The 19,410-nt window shown below is 36.1% G+C and overlaps 1 protein-coding gene across 14 annotated transcripts in view; it reads left to right on the plus strand.

The window, feature by feature from the left end:
* The window catches only part of ZZZ3 (zinc finger ZZ-type containing 3), a 113,672-nt gene extending 98,615 nt beyond the window's left edge, over positions 1-15,057 (plus strand). For all 14 annotated transcript variants that reach the window (XM_070592013.1, XM_070592014.1, XM_070592017.1 and 11 more), the window contains 4 exons: positions 5,489-5,641; positions 10,733-10,867; positions 13,366-13,466; positions 13,770-15,057. In XM_070592013.1, coding sequence (XP_070448114.1) covers positions 5,489-5,641; positions 10,733-10,867; positions 13,366-13,466; positions 13,770-13,914 — 534 coding nt within the window. In that variant the 3' untranslated portion in view covers positions 13,915-15,057. The remainder of the gene's footprint in view (positions 1-5,488; positions 5,642-10,732; positions 10,868-13,365; positions 13,467-13,769) is intronic.
* Positions 15,058-19,410: the final 4,353 nt, after the last annotated feature.

Consider the following 19,410-nt stretch of genomic DNA (forward strand, 5'->3'; position numbering starts at 1 on the left):
CTTTGCCTCTCTTAACCTGTCTTATCTTGAAGTCTACTTTGTCTGATATAAGTATGGCAGCCCCTGGTTTCTTTTGTTTTCCATTAGCTTAGAGTATTGTCTGATATCCCTTCACTCTGAGCCTGTGTTTGTCATTGGAGCTAAGATGTGTTCCCTGGAGGCAGCACATTGTTGGGTCTTGTTCTTCAATCCATCTCTCCACTCTGTGTCTTTTTATTGGAGAATTCAGTCTATTTACGTTTAGGGTGATTATTGATATATGAAGGCTTAATGCTGCCATTTTATCACTTGTTTTCTGGTTCTCCTGCATTTCCTTTGTTTCTTGTCCTGTGTATTTTATTCTACCAGTCAAGTTATGTAGTTTTTTATGTTATATTTCTTTGTTTTCTCCTTATTTATTATTTGTGTCTCTGTTCTGCTTTCTTTTAGTGGTCACCATGAGGTTTGTATTCAAAATGTCATGGATGAGATATTCCCTTTTCTGATGGCCTCTTATTTCCTTAGACTAAACTGATTCAGTCCCTTTCCTCTTCCCATCCTACGTTGTTTTTCTCACATCTTATTCCATCTTGTATTATGAGTTTGTGGTTAAACATCACAAGATTATCTTTGCTTTTGGTGTTTTCCTTCCCTTTGTCTTTAATGCTATACTTGATTATTTGCTATCCTGCTCTGATTCTGTCTACCTATTTATCTCCTTACTCCGTGCTTTGTAACCCCTTTCTCTGTTTTTTTCTTTCAGGTATCCTTCTTGAGGATTTTTTGGGGGGAGGGTATCTCATGGCTACAAACGTCCTTCACTTATGTTTGTCTGGGAAAATTTTTATGTCTCTATCATATCTGAAGGATATTTTTGCTGGATAGAGCATTCTTGGCTGACAGTTTTTGTCCTTCAAAGATTTGAATATGTCATTCCAGTCTCTCCTAGCCTATAAGGTTTCTGCAGAAAAATCTGCTGAAAGCCTGATAGGAGTTCCTTTGTAAGTTATTTTCTTCTGCTTTTGCTGCCCTTAATATTCTTTCCTTGTCGTTCACTTTTGCCAGTTTCACTATTATATGCCTTGCAGTAGGTCTTTTTACGTTGATATCTGGTAGCGTCTTTACATGGATTTCTATCTCTTTCCCTAGGTTTGGGAAGTTCTCTGCTATTATTTCTTTGAACAAGCTTTCTGCTCCATTCTCCTCTTCTCCTTCTGGAATACCTATAATTCTTATGTTGCATTTCCTAATTGAGTTGGATATTTCTCAGAGACTTTCTTTATTTCTCTTTAGTCTTAATTCTCTCTCCTCTATCTGGAGCATTTCAACATGTCTATCTTCAATTTTGCTGATACTCTCCTCTAGTATGTCCGCTTGAGCATTCAAGGAATCCATATTTTGTTTCATTTCTTCCATTGTATCTTTCATCTCTAATATTTCTGATTGATTCTTTTTTATAGTTTCAATCTCTTTTGTGAAGTACCTCCTGAACTCGATGAATTGTTTCTCTACATTCTCTTTTAACTCGTTGAGTTTTTTTATGATAGCTGTTTTGAATTCTTTGTCATTTAGATTATATATTTCTGTGTCCTTAGGACTGATTTCTGGATACTTGTCATATTCTCTCTGGTCTGGAGATCTAATATAATGTTTGATGTTGCTAGAGGGAGTTGCTCTTTTTTTTTGCATCTTGGTGTTATTTGGTCGCAGTTACCACCTGTCGCCACTAGGTGGAGGTCAAGAGCCGCGTATTCCGAGCCCTCTGCCTTCTGCGAGATCCCAGGCAGTGGAGCTGGTTTGGGGTGGGTCAGGGGAGGGTTGCTTTCTCCTATGTGCTCTTGGGGATTTCTCGCTCTGCTCTTGCTATCTGTTCTCCTGGGGTGTTGCCTTGATAAGGTCACCCCCCATGAAAGCTTTCACCCCAGTAGAGGGCAAACCTCTAGGCTGCTAGGGCCCACTGGGGATCCTTGATGTTCCTGCTAACGAACGTCCTCTCCCATGTTCTTCCCTCTTGGAGGCCTCCTGTGGTCCTGGATCACAGTCTTTAGGGGAGGGAGTAAAGTTTTCTGTTACTCCGTTCCACCTCACCTGAGGGGGGCTCCAACCTCTCTGCCCTCCATCTTATGGCTGCGTGGGTCTCTCTGACATTTTTTGTGTTGTCTTTGGATGTCCTCTGTTGGAGTATAAATGTCCTTTTCGTTGTATGTTGGAGGGGAGAGATTACTGGGGAAACTCACTCCGCCATGATGCTGATGTCCTCAACAATGTTTTGTGGTTTTCAGTGTACAGGTCTTTCGCCTCTTTGGTTAAATTCATTCCTAGGTATTTTATTGTTTTGGTTGCAATTATAAATGGGATTGTAGTCTTAATTTCTCTTTCTGCTACTTCTCTGGTAGTGTATAGAAGTGCAACTGATTTTTGTGTGTTGATTTTATATCCTGCAACTTTACCACGTTCATTATTATTTCTAAAAGTTTTTTGGTAGATTTTTTTTTTCTTTTTTTCCAAGTAACTTTGTTGAGATTATAATGGTTTTTAACATTGTGTAATTTTGGGTGTACTTTATTGTTTATCACTTCCTAAATACACTCCATCATGCTCACCCCCAGTAGTCCAATTTTTATCCATCACCATACATATGTACCCCTTTATCCCTTTTGCCCTCCCCCTCAATCCTCCTCCCCTCTGGTAACCACTAATCTGTTCTCTTTATCCATGTATTTGTTATCTTCCACGTATGAGTGAAATCATGCAGTAGGTGTCTTTCTCTATTTGGCTTATTTCTCTTAACATCAAACCCTCAAGGTCCTTCCTTCCATGTTGTTGTAAATGGGGTGATTTTGTCTTTTTTTGTGGTTGAGTAGTATTCCATTGTATATGCACAGCACATCATCTTTATCCGTTCATCTATAGATGGGCACTGGGTTGCTTCCACATCTCAGCTATTGTGAATAATGCTGCATTGAACACAGGGGTGCATAAATCTCTTTTGATCATTGATTTCAAGTTCTTCGGATAAATACCCGTTAGTGGGATAGTTGGATTGTATGGTATTTCTATTTTCAATTTTTTGAGATATCTCCGTACTGTTTTCCATAGTGGCGGTACCAGTTTACATTCCCTCTAGCAGTGTGTGAGCGTTCCTTTTTCTGTTCTTTAGAATTTTCTATATATAAAATCATATGATTTGTACCTGGTGACAATTTCACTTCTTCCTTTCCAATTTGGATCCCTTTTATTTCTTTTTATTGTCTGATTGCTCTGGCTAGGACTTCTAATACCATGTTAAATAAGAATGGCAGAAATGGGCATCGTTGTCTGGTTCCTGTTCTTAAAGGATAGTTTTCAGTTTTTCTCCATTGAGTATGATATTAGCTGTGGGTTTGTCATATGGCCTTTATTATGTTGAGGTACTGTCCTTCTATACTCATTTTATTCAGAGTTTTCATCATAAATGGATGCTGTATCTTGTTGAATGCTTTCTTTGCATCTATTGAGATGATCATGTGATTTTTATTCTTCATTTTGTTAATGTGGTGTATCACGTTGATTGATTTATGGATGTTGAACCATCCTTGGAATAAATCCCACTTGATCATGTTGTATGATCTTTTTAATATATTGTGTATTTAATTTGGTAGGAGCTTTTTGGAAGATTTTTTCATCAGTGCTCATCAGTGATATTGGCCTATAATCTTTTTTTGTGTTCTCCTCCTCTGGTTTTGGCATCATGGTAATGTTGGCTTCATGGAATGAGTTAGGAATCTTCCTCTCCTCTTCAATTTTTTGGAAGAGTTTGAAAAGACTAGATATTAAGTCTTCTTGGAATATTTGGTAGAATTCACCGGGGAAGCTGTCTGCTCCTGGACTTTTATTTTTTGGGAGATTTTTGATTACTGTTTCTATTTCCTTACTGGTGATTGGTCCATTCAAATTCTCTGTTTTTATTGATTCAGTTTTGAAAGCTTGTATGCTTCTAAGAATTTTCCCATCTTTTCTAGATTATCCAGTTTGTTGGCATATAGCTGTTTGTAGTATTCTCTTATCATCTTTTGTGTTTCGAGGTGTCCATTGTAATTTCTCCTCTTTCATTTCTGATTTTATTTATTTGAGCCTTCTCTCTTTTTTTCTTGGTGAGTTTAGCTAAAGGTTTGTCAATTTTGTTTATCTTTTCAAAACACCATCTCTTACTTTCATTGATTTTGTTTTCTGTTGTTTTTTTAGTCTCTATTTCATTTATTTCTGCTTTGATTTATATTATTTTCTTCCTTCTCCTGATTTTTGGCTTTGTTTGTTCTTTTTCCAGTTCCTTTACATGCACTGTTAGATTGTTTATTTGAGATTTTTCTTGTTTGTTTAGGTAGGGCTGTATTGCTATAAACTTCCCTCTTAGAGCCACTTTTGCTGTATCTGATAAATTTTGGCATGTCATCTTTTCATTTGTCTACAGGTATTTTTTAATTTTTCCTTTGATTTCTTCTTTGACCCAATCATTGTTCAGTAGCATTTTGTTTAGTCTCCACATATTTGTGGCTTTTCCAGTTTTCTTCCTGTAGTTGATTTCTAGTTTCATATCATTGTGGCCAGAAAAGATGCTTGGTATTATTTCAGTCTTCTTAAATTTATTGAGATTTGTTTTATGGCCTAATATGTGATCAGTCCTGAAGAATGTTCCATGTGCATTTGAAAAGATGTGTATTCGGCATTTTCGGATGGAATGTTTTCTATATATCGACCAAGTCCTTCTAGTCTATGTGTCATTTAAGGCCAGTGTTTCCTTATTGGTCTTCTGTTTGAACAATCTATCCATTAGTGTAAGTGGACTGTTAAGGCCTCCTGCTATTATTGTGTTATTGTCTGTTTCTCTTTTTATGTCTGTTTATAATTGATTTATATATTTAGGTACTCCTTTGTTGGGTGCATAGATATTTTAAAGCGTTATATCCTCTTGTTGGATTGTTCCCTTTATCATTATGTGGTGCCCTCCTTTGCCTCTTGTTATACTTTTTCTTTTAAAGTCTATTTTGTCTGATATAAGTATTGTTGTGAGGAGTAAATTCACTAACATAGAATAAGCAGTCATTACCATTTTCAGACATGCATCATGTTGTAGAAATTTTCCTGCTACTTGGTAGTTTTATATCTGGCTTAGGCTACTTCATCCTCCCTGGTCTTCTATAAGATGACCATAAGGGGAGTTCAGCATTTGAATACGAAGAGTGTGATAAATGCTGGGATACAAATAGAAGCTGGATGATGTGCATGTGGCCCATTGTACTATTGTTGCCATACTCTCCCTACATTTCTTCTTCTTCTTTTTTCTTTTAAGGCTAGTTGTGCTTTAAAAATCTAGATAACAGAAAAAGCAACCACATAAGAGTATGCTACAGGATAGAGGTGAAATCCTTCTAACAGATAGGCTTGCAGGAAGTAGCATTTCTATTTTTATATTTTTGATTCCTTTAATGATTTTCCAGTGTCCCAATTAAAAATTTGTTTTCTCACTTAGTCTTCAACAAGCAGACGACAGCACCCCCTTAATAAGCATCTCTTTAAACCTTCCACTTTCATGACTTCCCATGAACCACCAGTGTATATGGATGAAGATGATGACCGATCCTGTTTTCATAGCCACATGAACACTGCTATCGAGGAAGCATCAGTAAGTTATCTGTTTATACTGTATATGTCTATGTTTATATCTAAATAGAGATATCTATCTAAATGGATATATCTATGTATTACACAGGGCATGGTAGAGAATGAGAGCACCAGCATTTTCTAACTATTGCTCTTCTTCAGAGAATGTTGCTTTCTTTTCTTTTAATTAACAAGTCAAATTTATAGGTTTTTTATAATAAGGTTTTTATAAAGAAATTTTCAAACATATGCAATAATAGAATAGTATAATGAACCCACTTAACCCATCATCCAAGTTCAACATTGACTAGCTTTTGGCAATCTTGTTTTCATCCATTCTTTTTACCTACCCCAGCTCCATTCTGGATTATTTTGGAGCAAGTCTCAGACGTTACACAATATCATAATCATATTTTCAAAAAGGTTATGTTTTATGTAATCAAATATACAGTCAGTTCCCATTTCTGCAGCCCCTCTTTAAATTTCAGTAGATTGCCTCCTTCCTCCCTCTCCCCATCCCTCTCCCCCCCCTTACCCCCTTTTTGCCCGCTCTCACAATTTTTTAATTGAAAAATGAGGTCATTGGTCTTGTAGAATTTACCACAATATGGTTATTGTTTGCATCTCCTTGATGTCATTTAACCTGTTCCTCTGTTCCCTGAATTTCCTGTAAATTGATAGTAAGTCTAGATAATTGATCAGATTCAGATTTGTTTGTTTGTTAGGGTGGGCAGGACTATGTCATGTGTACTTCCCTCAGTCTGATTGTCTCTGTCTTTTTTTGACACAGCGGCCATTGATCGTTATCTAGATTCATTAATTTATTAGATGTGATAGTCTTTCATTTCTTTTTCTTTAATTTGATAGACTATTCTATAAAGTAAACCCCCTCATCAACTATTTGATTACCCTACGGTACATATAGAAAAGGCAGCAGAGCTGCTTTATTTTTCCCTTTAGTTTTTGTTTTTAAAATAATAAGTCTATTCTCTAATATCCTCCAAAAATGACTGAGGTTTTTAAATTTTTGTATTCTTGTGAACTGTTGTATTTGAGTATATTTAATGCGTTTCAGTAGACTGATGTTATTGTCTCTCTTAGTGTTTAAGTTGGCCCATTGGTCAGTTGTAACCTATTCAAGTTGGATTTTGAGTTCTTTTCACAAGACTTTGGTAGTCTTTGTTAGCTTCCTTACTGTCTGGCATGACAAGGAAATTCCAGGCTCATCCTGTATATTTCTTGCCTCAGACCTAGAGTCAGCCCTGCTTTCTTTTGTTGGGAAATGGTATTTGGAGACTATATCTTGACTCTAGAAATGTTACTTGCTGCTGGGTTGATCATTGTTTCTAGGCCTATTTAGTGGACAGAGCTGGGAAATGTTATATTTTTGTTAAAAGATAAAAGATATCATAAGTTCATGTTTTTATTTCAAATTCAACTTAAGGACTATGGGGATATTACTTACCTGTATTGATCTTAAATATGTGTCTTCTTTCTTCCATGCTGAAAATCCCAGTTATCAGTGACATCAACGAAATAGCTTTCTTTGTCTCACACTACACACGTAGTCTCAGAATAGAATAATACTAATACTGCCATCAACAATGTGATCACTGGAAAGAGATGTTTTTTGGCTGTTCTTTTTTTGTCTTAGGATATATCCCACTACAGAAGTGAAGTCAAATTACACTTTTTAAATCCTCCTGGAATAATTTCTCTCTGGGTTGTCATCAACTGGTTGCTAATTTAGGTTAATTCATTTCATTTTACTTTTTATTAATAGAGATTCTTTTTATTGCTGTTAATATTTTTTATTTTACTATCTTGAAATTAATTTCGTCAATAATTAACATGATTCCGATTCCTTGGGATTACCTTGTATCTTTCTTAATACTCTCATTATATATAATAATTGGAAAAGGAGATTTTAATGAAAGGTCAGCAAATAAAAGTAAGTGTTCTTCATTCTGTTTCTAGGTTAATCGAATACTGTTTATATACTTTGGTATCAAACTACCATAAAGTGACTGTATTCTTTGAAAAGTTTTTTCTTTTTAAACTTATCTTTTGAAAAACAACTAATGTTTGCTGTGTCTTAAGATATGGAATTTGTGTGTAATTTTGTACTTTGTGAATATTAGAATTACTTATTTGAGAAATATTTACTTATACTTAATATATATCATGCTCTGCTAGAGGTGAACTAGATAGTTATGAACAAAATATCTGTGATCTTTGCTGCTATATCTTAGTCTTGTGGGAGGAGATAAATGTGTAACCACATCAATAAATTACAGGTTTGAAAAAGTGCTTCAAAAATAGGTGCTATTCTGATTATTTAGTGGTACTTAATTTAGATTGGGAGTTTAAGTGGAAGATCTCTAGAAAGTGACAAACTGGCAATTGAAGGATAAAGAAAATTTAACCAGTGAAATGTGGTGTTGGGATATTTAAAAGAAGTACATTTTGAGAAAATTGGCAAAATACAGTAGATTGAATTTGATTTGACTTTTGTTTGGTTGATTTTATTTATTTTTAAATGAGCATCAGTTCAAATCACCTGATTACTTTAAAATAGCTATGCAAATATATATTTATGAAGCTTCTAGTGGTAAAATTTATAGATTTCAGTTTCTCTTTTCAGAAAAGCAATAATTAGAGAGAAAGTATGATTACGTGTATATACTTCCTTAGTTTAAAAATCTGTAACACCATTTTAGCCCCATTTGAAATTAGTCATAGTATTTCCCCTTTAAGTAAATTTAAAATTATTATGACCAGGAAATTTGTTTATGGGTATTTCTTTTTGGGATTTGTATTGTTAGCTGTGGTAAATACACATGCCACAGTTTACCCTCTTAACCAGGAAATTTGTTTATGGGTATTTCTTTTTGGGATTTGTATTGTTAGCTGTGGTAAATACACATGCCACAGTTTACCCTCTTAACCAGTTTTAAGTGTGCAGTTAGTAGTGTGAAGTCCTTTGGCGTTATTGTGCAGCCCATCTCCAGAACTCTTTGTCTTGCGAAACTGAAACTCTACACCCATCTCCCCATCTCCCCCTCCTCCTAGCCCCTGGTGATCACCACCCTGCTTCCTGTCTCTATGAATTTGACTGCTCTGGGTCACTTCATATAAGTGGAATTACACAGTTTTTGTCCTTTTGTGACTGGCTTATATCACGTAGCACAATGTCTTCAGGGTTCATCCATCTTGTAACGTGTCGCAATTTCCTCCCTTTTTAAAGCTGAATAATATTCTGTTGTGTGTGTATATACACCACATTTTGTTTATCTGTCCATCTGTCAATGGACACTTGGGTCCCTTCCACCTTTTGGCTATTGTGAATAATGCTGCTATGAAGACAGATGTACAAATATCTCTTTGATCCCCTGCTTAAAGTTCTTTTGGGTATATACCCAATAATGGAATTGCTGGATCATATGGTAATTCTATGTTTAAGTTTTGAGGAACCTCCATACTGTTTTCATAGTGGCTGCAACATTTTACCTTCTTACCAACAGTGCCACAGGGTTTCAGTTTCTCTACGTTCTTGCCAACACTTGTTATTTTCTGTTTTTTTCTTTTGATAGTAGTCATCCTACTGATTGTGAAGTGATTTAACTTTTCCTAATCTTAGTCTCGTTTACCAAATTTAATAATATCCTTAGAGTTAAGATGCACATTAAAAAATTTAGTGGAGTTTGTACTCTTTGTATTTGCTTAAAATATCTGAATTTAATAAATTTCATTATAAAACTTCTTACTGCATTGTTTAATTATTTAGGTCACATCATATTTATTAGTGTCACATACTTGTTGCACTACTTATCTTGTCTTTATGGTGACATAGGAAGACAGTAGCTATAATTTAACATCTTTAGTTAAGAGTTTAAAATGGATGAAAGATAGTGGGAGATCAGGTAGGTGAAGTGTGAGATTGTAAAGAATCTTTCATCCGGCTGAGGATTTTGAACTTGATGCTGTAGACAGTCAGGACACCACTGGGAGATTTGAAGTAATGGTGGGGCAGAGGAGGGAGTGGATACTATGGAGGAGCAATTTGAGAGAGATTTTAGAAGGTATTAAGTGTGACAGAATTTGTTGGATTAGATATAAAACTCTTACTAGAGTTAGGCCTTGAGCTGCTGAGTGTGTAAGGAGTTAGTTAAGTAGACAAATCTGGATTCAAATCACCTGACTCTGCAACTAATTAAATATGTGACCTTGAGCAAATGTTATAATTTCTATAACCATCAGTTACTTTAATGTAGAATAAACATAGTGGTTAATAATAGCTTATATGGCGAGCAGGAGGAATGGGAGGGGCAGGTATTATCTGGTCTAGGACTGGGAAGTGATAGAACACAAGGTCAGTGAATTTGGGATAATTTTAGGAGCATTGTGGAAATTAGTGACCATGGGATCAGTCATGAGGTAGCAAAGGAAGGGAAGTGGATTCTGGTGGCAGAGCACAAATAAATTGGGAGCGTAGGAAGCAGTTAGTGATTCATCTGTCAAGTTCATATATTTATATAGTTTTTACTGTCCATTTCTTTTACACTCTATTCTAAATAATCATCTTTGTAACTTGGTTCCTCCTTTGGAGTAAGAAAGGAATGTACTGCCTTGATCATTGGGAGTAGAGAGCAGAAAGCAGAGCAGAGATTGGTTTGTTTGTTGTTAAGAAAATGTCATATTTACCTGAGGAAGCATAAAAATCGGTTAGATTGGAGAAGAGGAGCTTCCTGCAGATCAGGGAGAAGTAGATTCTAAGGAGTCTGTCAAGGAGCCGTGAGGGTGTTGGGACGGGAGTGAGTTGTGTTAGTGGATGACAGAAGTGGGAGTCATGCCATGTTCCCCTGGTAGTTGGATTATGAGGTAACCTACTACAATTCAATATTACCATTGCATTAAGAATCTTCACAAACTTACTAGTCTAAAATATTGCTGAGAGCAGCACTAATTTTCTCTGAGCCCTAAAAGGCGAGATATCTTAAAAGTGAAAAATATCTTGTCAACAGAAAAATATTCTATATCAGTATTTCTTGCACTTAGTTCATCTTAATTATCAAACTAACATTCTTGTTTTCTGTTTTGTTCTTTTCAATAGGATGAAGAAAGTATTCCTATCATGTATAGGAATTTACCTGAATATAAGGAATTACTACAGTTTAAAAAGTTAAAGAAGCAGAAACTTCAGCAAATGCAAGCTGAAAGTGGATTTGTGCAACATGTGGGCTTCAAGGTAAATGCTACTTAATCTTACTATTAAAAAGGTGATGAGAGATATTTAAGGTGGTTTCTGGAGCTTTAACCTCCACAACTTCCAAGCATTCAGATAAAACTTACTAAGTTTAGCTCCTGTTCTATTTGTTTATACAAAGTAGTGTGCCACAGTTGCTGATGTCAAGAGTTTTATGATTCAGTAGAGAGAAGACAGACATACAGATATCTATACTTTGAGGTGAAATATGAGATGAGAAGTTTTTGTCTCTTTCTCTTTTTTTGCTCCCAGCTTTACTGAGATAGAACTGATAAACATTTTATATGTTTATGGTATATAAAAATTTAAGGTGTAAAAAGATCACTTCATATAGTTATAATTTTTTGTGTATGGTGAGAACACTTAAGAAATACTCTCTCTCTAAAGCAAATGTTAGGTATACAATACAGTATTATTAAATATAATCACCATGCTGTACCTTACCTTTCCAGAACTTATTTATCTTGTAACTGAGAGTTTGTGCCGTTTTACCAACAACTCCCCATTTCTCCTACCCCTAGCTCCTGGCAACTACCATTCTGCTCTCTGCTTCCATGAGTTCAGTTTCTTTAGATTCCACATATAAGTGAGATCATACAGCATTTGTCTTTCTGTGTCTGGCTTATTTCATTTAGCGTAATGTCCTCTAGTTTCATCCATGTTGTTACAAATGGCAGACTTACTTTCTGTTTTATGGCTGAATAATATTCCATTGTGTGTGGAATATTATTTATGTATATAAATAAAAATATTTGTATATAAAATCACGTTTTGTTTATCCATTCACCCATCGAGCTATTTCTCTCTCTGTTGCTATTGTTCGTGGATCAGAAATTTCTTTTCCCCTTTTAGATTCAGTTAGCTCTGCTGTTTTTTGAGAGGCTAGTAGTAATACATCTGTTCATTCCACAAAGTTTTGAAATACCTGTTATGTTCCAGGCACTTTGCTAAGTGCTAAGGATTTAGCAGTAAACTAGATGGACTCAGTTCCTGCTCTTACTCTGTTTTCATCTCATAAGAAATTTAGAGAAGTTAAATAACTAAAATAGTTGAGTATGACTAGAGTGCATACTGGAGAGGAATGAGAGGCTGTTGAGGAGCCTTGGAAATTTTGCTAAATTCATCTCTCCTAAAAGGTTGGGGGACAATTGAAGGATTTTAAACAGAGAGTAACATGAAATTTGCATTTCAGAAAGATTGTTCTAATTACTTAAACTTTTAATATTGATAACCTTCAGGAAGGCAGAGGATTTTAGAGTGGATAACTCTTAATTTCTGACTACTATATTATTAAATTATTTAAACAATAATATATGTATGTTATTTATGTAATTTAAAAAAAATTAAGTGAAAGGGAAAAAGATCATTCTGGCCTTAGTATGGAGAATGGATAAGAATAAAGCAGGGCTGGATGCAGGGAGACTGGTTAGAGATTCTTTTGGTAATTTAGACAAAACATGTGAGTGTCCTGAACTTAATTGGTGGCTGTGGAAATAGAGATTGACAGGTTCGAAAACACTTTAAGCATTAGAATTGACTGTACTTAGTGGAATTGGAGGAAGTAATATTGAGACCATGAACTATAGATTTTCTGGTAGTGGTATACATGAAAATACTGATGTGTGCTGTGACTGATAAACTGAAATTTAAACAAAATTCTTATACCTCTGATGCTCTGGCATGGCCATCAGCCAAACTATGTTAAGTGACTTCTCTTGATCTTTCAGTGATATTCCAAATTGACAGCTTTGGCCTTTGAAGAGGAAAGTCTGTCCACTTCTCATAATTTTGTTGCGAGTCCCAGCTGTAGCTTGTTTGCCAATCTGTCAGCCATTCCAGTTGGCCTAATGATCAAAGAAACTAGAAATGAGATTTACTTTGATTTCCAGAATTGCACAGAACACGCTGAGGGCTACCACAATGCCACCACATTGAGAAAGAGCTAGATCTGCCTTTTCTTCCTGATGGCCATTGGTTATTAGGAGTCTTCCCGCTTTGGAGAGTGATTCACTAAATGAAAGTTCAGAGGGGATTTTGTGTCACCTGGTTCATGTTAGCTATGACAGCCTGTTGAATGGTTCTGTAACGTATTTAGATAGTTTTAACTGTGGCTTGAAGTCAGTGGTTCTCAATCACAGCCATTGTACACTGGTCTGGGGCACCTTTCAACTTAATAGTTGGTAATAATCAAATGCCCAAGTTTGCAGATGATTTACTTAAAATTTTTAAAAATAATTAAAACATTTGAAGTTTGTCTTTTATAATGTCCCTCTTACCCCCCTGTAGCTCCATCTTGAGTGAGTGGAATTTCAGCTAGTTGGTATAAACTGTGTCTAACTTAGAACTTTTTTTGTGTTAGACCACTGTCTAGTGAATGGGGAGTGAGGAGAGGATGTCTGTGTGTACATCATGTGTTTCCAGCAAGAAAAAAATGTTTTGGAACAATATAGCTTAATATTTTTTCTCTCTGAATCTTTTAGTGTGATAACTGTGGCATAGAGCCTATCCAGGGTGTTCGGTGGCACTGCCAGGATTGTCCTCCAGAAATGTCTTTGGATTTCTGTGATTCTTGTTCAGACTGGTAAGTGTTTAAGTGTTTTCTTCATTTTAGGTCTTTTATTTTGACGAGTAAAGAGCTTCTCAGCAACTAGTGAATTTGATTTCCACACTTCTTAGAAAATCACCACATTTGCTGTATTAAACTTTGTTGTTCTAGGTAATTAAGAAATTTTCCTTAATTATACCACTTTTCAAGTAACTTTTCATTAAGGATTTTGATATATTAATGGATTTAAACAGGTAGAGCTGTGAGGAAGTTTTGTAATATCTAGATCAAAATGCATCTGATGCCATGTAATGATATGTTTGTGTTTTTTCTTTGCAGCCTACATGAAACAGATATTCACAAGGAAGATCACCAATTAGAACCTGTTTATAGGTCAGAGACATTCTTAGACAGAGACTACTGTGTGTCCCAGGGCACCAGTTATAATTACCTTGACCCAAACTACTTTCCAGCAAACAGATGACATGGAAGAGAACATCATATATTAGTCCTCTTCAACACATAGCAATGGTATCATTGTGAATTATGTGCACAGTTTGGAAAGATTCTCTGCTTTCCCTGAAGTGACACTCACAGCATGACAGCTTCCTGAGTGTTCTCGTCAAGTCCAGCTCTGCACCGTTGTGGCTCTAGATCACTGTTCAGCAGCTGAACATTCCTGGTGAGCAAAGGGTTTCCTTGGTGAATTTCTCACCACCACCTTAAAGCCTTTGAGGTGGTGATCTTAAATGGGTGAGATGGAAACGAGAGCACACATTAAAGAGAGAGTAAATTCCAAAGGTTTCAAAGAACTTGGTCATAAATATGATAATGAGAAGACAAAGTATTTATATTAAAACAGTTTAGTAGCTTTCAGTTTTGTGAAAATAGTTTTCAGCACAGAAACTGACTTCTTTAGACAAAGTTTTAACCAATGATGGTGTTTGCTTCTAGGATATACACTTTAAAAGAACTCACTGTCCCAGTGGTGGCCACTGATGGCCCTTAGTAAGTTGGAGCTGCTTAACCATATTGATGTCTAATTTCTTTTAACCACAATGAACTGTCTTTCTTACAACAGCGAAGCACTACAGGAGGCAACTGTGGTATTGCTTCCTTAACCAGCTCATGGTGTGTGAATGTTAGAAAGTTGTCACTCAGATATATTTTTTAAATGTAATGTTATATAAGATTATCATGTGATGTGTACAAACTATGGTGAAAAGTGCCAGTGGTAGTAACTGTGTAAAGTCTCTAATTCACAACATTAATTCCTTTAAAATACACAGCCTTCTGCCTCTGTATTTGGAGTTGTTAGTGCAACTCATCAAAGAAAACTGCCTAATATAAAAGTCATATATATGGTAATAATTTCCCTCTTTTGTAGTCTGCACAAGATCCATAAAAGATTGTATTTTTATTACTATTTAAACAAGTGATAAAATTTAGTCTGCGCAGTGAGCAAGAGTTCACATGCATTCTTTTATACTGCTGGATTTTGTTGTGCATCATTTAAAACATTTTGTATGTTTCTTCTTATCTGTGTATACAGTATGTTCTTGAATAATGTTCATTTGTCAGGAGAACTGTGAGAAATAAACTATGTGGATACTGTCTGTTTATATTATAGAATGTTTGTTGTGACTTCCTTTTGGTTAGATTTTGGATTTTTTTACTAGTGTTAAAACCACAAATTGTTTTTTTTTTAAGGGGTTGCTTTACCTACCTGTCCTTTAAAAAGAGTAAGGACTACATTATGGAAAAGAGGGTGAGCTTGGGAAGCTCTGTAAAAGATGGTAACGTTTTCACTCAGTGTGTGCTGAAACGCTAAATTAAACCATGTGGCAAAAAAGAACACATACCGTAGTTAAAGCAAAAGGCAGTTATTAACATCCAGACGTGAAAACTAAACTTTGGTTGAAGAATTTTACTTTCGTTCTTTTTGATGAAAATAAGCCCCCCACATATTTAATTTAAACAGGTGGTTTTTGAAAATTACCTTATTCTTTGAAAAGTATTATTGATTATTGGAAAAGACAATGTAAATATTCTAAGATTAAGTATTATACTGACCCAATTTTAATAGTCTCCTGTGTTTTCCAATTTTAAACCAAGGGAACATTATTAGTAGTTCTCTTCAATACATTGTAGGGTACTAAAATGATACCCTATTTTTTTAATTGAGAAAAGTAATATAATTTTAAATATAGAAATATGAGAATTTTAATGTAATATATTGATTAAAGATTACTAATGATGTTTATAAAATATATCACATCAGAAAGAAAAAGATATGGACTTGAGCTTAACTTCTCACCCTGGGATTATTAGTTGAGGGGAAGAAAAGGGGAATTGTTAGAATTCTGGGCATTTTGATATTAAATGTTAAGTGAATATGCCAGAAGATCTACCTTCAACTTGTAGCAAGACAGTAGCACTTGATGATAACTTCTGTAACTTCTGTGTATGTTTAGAGATAATACTGATTAGTTTTGGAGAACCATTCAGATCCATTCAGAAATCCCATAATGTATGAAGTATGCTTTGGAAGAGGGCTATGAGTGGTACAGTTGTTGTGTAAGCAGAATAGACAAAATAAATCCGCTTAAATGTATTTTTCAAGGGCAAAGATTTTGAGAATTTTGAGTGGCAAAAAGGATTACTTTCTGCTTGAGCAAGATGTGTTTATTTTGCATTTTTCAGCTCCAAGCAAATAATCCTTTAAAAGGCCTTAAAGGGCAGTAGTAGTGGTAATGTATTGTTGTTATTGTTTTCATTTGAGGACTGCAGGAGTGGGCAGGGCTGTCATTTGCAAGTAGACCTTCCATCTCCTACAAAGAAGTATTGGCTGTAAGAGACAACACAGACCTGCTTGTTACAGCATTACTTATTAAGTGGTATTCAGTAGGTCAGATGTATTTCCTGAACTATTATGCTCAAGTTATTTGCTAAGAACTGAAGGCACTTTTAAGGACACCTAAAACCACTGCTTTAAGGTTTAGGCAGAGGAGATTTTGACTGGTGTGATGTGGACTGATAATAATAGCACACTGATACAGTGCTTACTGTGTGCCGAGCAAGCATATAATAACGAATTTAATTCTCACAACCTTATGAGACTGCTTCATTTATTATCCTGTTTCCATATGAGGAAAACTAGCCAGAGGTTAAATAACTTGCCCAAGGTCTTACAGTTAGTAAAGTGGTGATGCTTGGATTTTAACCTAGACAGATTGCTCCAGAGTCAGCATCTGCCTCGCTACCCTGTTTCCTGAGCAAGAGTATTCCTTTCATGTGAGCCGTTGTTAAGGTGTTGGAGCTCGAGGTGTGCAGGGCTTGATTTCCAGTCTTTTTTCCTGGTGTGGTGTGGTTCCTGGAGTACAAATCTGAGCACATGTCCAGGCCAGGCTTATAGCACAGAATAGAGAAGCATATCTGTGGATGGGGGGAAAGCACTGAAATGGTCTGCCGTGGTGAATTAGAAAAACATATGTATGTAGAATTTGCATATTCTAATTGGGCAGCAAATGTGGTCGTGAGTCTTTAGGCGAAGTTGGTGCTAAGGCTTGTGTATCCTGCCTCAGGTAGAATTTGTTTCTGTGCATAAGTTCATGCCTCTCACTTGACCTAATAGCATGCCTTGTCCATTTTTCTCCCTTTCCCCCTTTCGTTTAAATTGCAGAACACAACAGTTTACTGAGGTATGAGAAACATTAAAAAAAAAAGAAATAGAGAAAATAGTACATCACATGTAGTAAGGATAAATACTGTTTTGTGAGATTTCTTTTTTAGTTAGAAATATGTGTGGTATGCTATATAAACTGTATTTCTTACTGTGGATAACAAAGTTAGAAGGCCGTTGTTCCAGGTGCACTGGATGGAATTGGAAGTCTCCAGATAATAAGTAGGTTTTTCCACAAGATTACAGAGGCATTGTCGTTTTTAGGCTGTAAAGTGTTTGTTTTTGTCTCTTAGCTTGATGAAAAATGTGCTTCTGTTTATGATTCCAGGAAAAAAATAACTTTTTTTCACAGTTCATGTGGCTGATTAGACGGAGTTTTGAAAATGCTGTCACATTTAGCTTCATGAGGTCAGAGACCATCCATGTCTGTCTGTAACCCTAGGCCTGGCTCTTCATAGATTCTGAATAAATATTTGTTGGTAGTATGACCAGTGTGTTGGTGGGTTACGTTTTTTCGCTAGGAAGTTAGGAGACATCACCCATGCCTGAGTGTGTCTGAGTGTGTCTCTGGGACCCTGAGAGGGCTTGCCTCAGGAGATCTCCTTTATGGGGTTCCGACAGGACTGAGGAACTGGCATCCTGCCTTATCTAAAGGATATGGTTCAACCTTGGTGGCTGGGAAGATTTTGGTTCTCTCTGGGACCCGAGTTATGCCGTGTATCTTGATTCTCTGCCGTGTTTTGAGTAATGTAATGGAAAGGGAACTAGAGTAGAAATTCTGTATCTTAGTCCCAGTTCTGGGATGGAGGCACTCAATGAATGTTGACAAGGAGCCATCTTTTATTGAGCACTAGCAACTGGCAAATGATTTATGTGTATTATTAACTCACTTAATCCTCACTACGGTTCTATGAGGTTGCTTACTATTATGATCTCCACTGTACAGGTGAGAAAACTAAGGCTCAGAGGATTGAAATGTTAGCTCTCAATAATAATTGCCACGTGTGGGGCTGAAGATACAAAGCCTTGCCCTTAGGGGGTTGATAATCTAATGCAGAAGACCAGCAATAAACAAGTAAATAAAGATCATTATATAATTTTCGGCAGAGATAAATGCTGTGAAGAAAAATAATGCTTGAAGAAGAATGATGGAAGAACGGGGACCAGCCTGTCATGTTAGATAGAGTAATAAAAGAAGGCCTCAATGACAAGGGTAAACTTTGAACAAAGACCTGAAAAAGTGAGAGAATTATTAGCCTTGTGGATGATCTGGAGGAAAAGGGAGAAGGATAGCAATGACAAGGGCTCTGATCCAGTAAAGAGCTTGGCTTATTCAGGCAACATTAAGAGGGTCAGTGTAGCTTGAGCCAGATGAGCAAGGAGAGAGTGGGAGTTGATGGGGTGAGAGAGGGTACAGGGCCAGATCAGGTGAGGCCTTGAATGTAGACCATTGTAAAGGAGTTTGCATTGTGTTCTGATGTCTTCTACATACACACAAGGTCTTCTACTAGGCGGAGACCTGTAAGGTCCTTTCCTGCTTTAAAATCCTATGACTTTAAAGTGGTAATGTCATTTGAAGCCATTCAGATCAGTGACCTGTTTTAGCAGTTCTCTAGAAGACTGGATTTGCACCTCTAGATACTCTTCAGGGGCAAAGCCATTTACCCCTGCTGATTTTTTCAAGAGGGCAGCCAACTACAGCCATAAAAGCCATGGCCGGGCTGTCTGCTGCCCTGCTGTCTCAGTTCCCTTACCCAAGCTTTCAAAGCTGTGGTGGGTATGGCCTGTGTTTGCCAATATGTGGTATGTGTTTAAAGGATGTTAATCCCTTCAAAGAGTCATTTTGTGTTTTCTGGCACAACTGATAATTTTCATCCTGTAACTCTCTTTTTGTAATTTGCTCAAATACTCCTTGTGCTCCCCTATAGAGAGTATAACAACTTGAGGTAGTAATAAACTATTTGACAACTGTGTGAGTTATAGGAACATGCCCCTCTTTGTTAATGGAGGCATAATTGTAACCAAAGACATTTAATTTCTTCTTTAGCAAACACTGACATTTCTGTTTAAAAGAATGATTGCTAGAGAAAAAGGAAATACGAAAATTACCATGTATCATGAATACACTGAGAGTTCTCTCTGTAATAGCTCGAAACTGATCTATGGCCAAAATTAAAACCCTATGAGCATATCGTAAATCTTACTATTACTGTGTTTGCTTCTAATTCTGTTTGGAATAAGGCTTCAAATGCTTTCCAGAATGATGTGAGTTACAAATAAATAGAAAAAGAGTTATCC

This window comes from Equus przewalskii, chromosome 24, assembly GCF_037783145.1.
Source record: "Equus przewalskii isolate Varuska chromosome 24, EquPr2, whole genome shotgun sequence".
Lineage (NCBI taxonomy): Eukaryota > Metazoa > Chordata > Mammalia > Perissodactyla > Equidae > Equus > Equus przewalskii.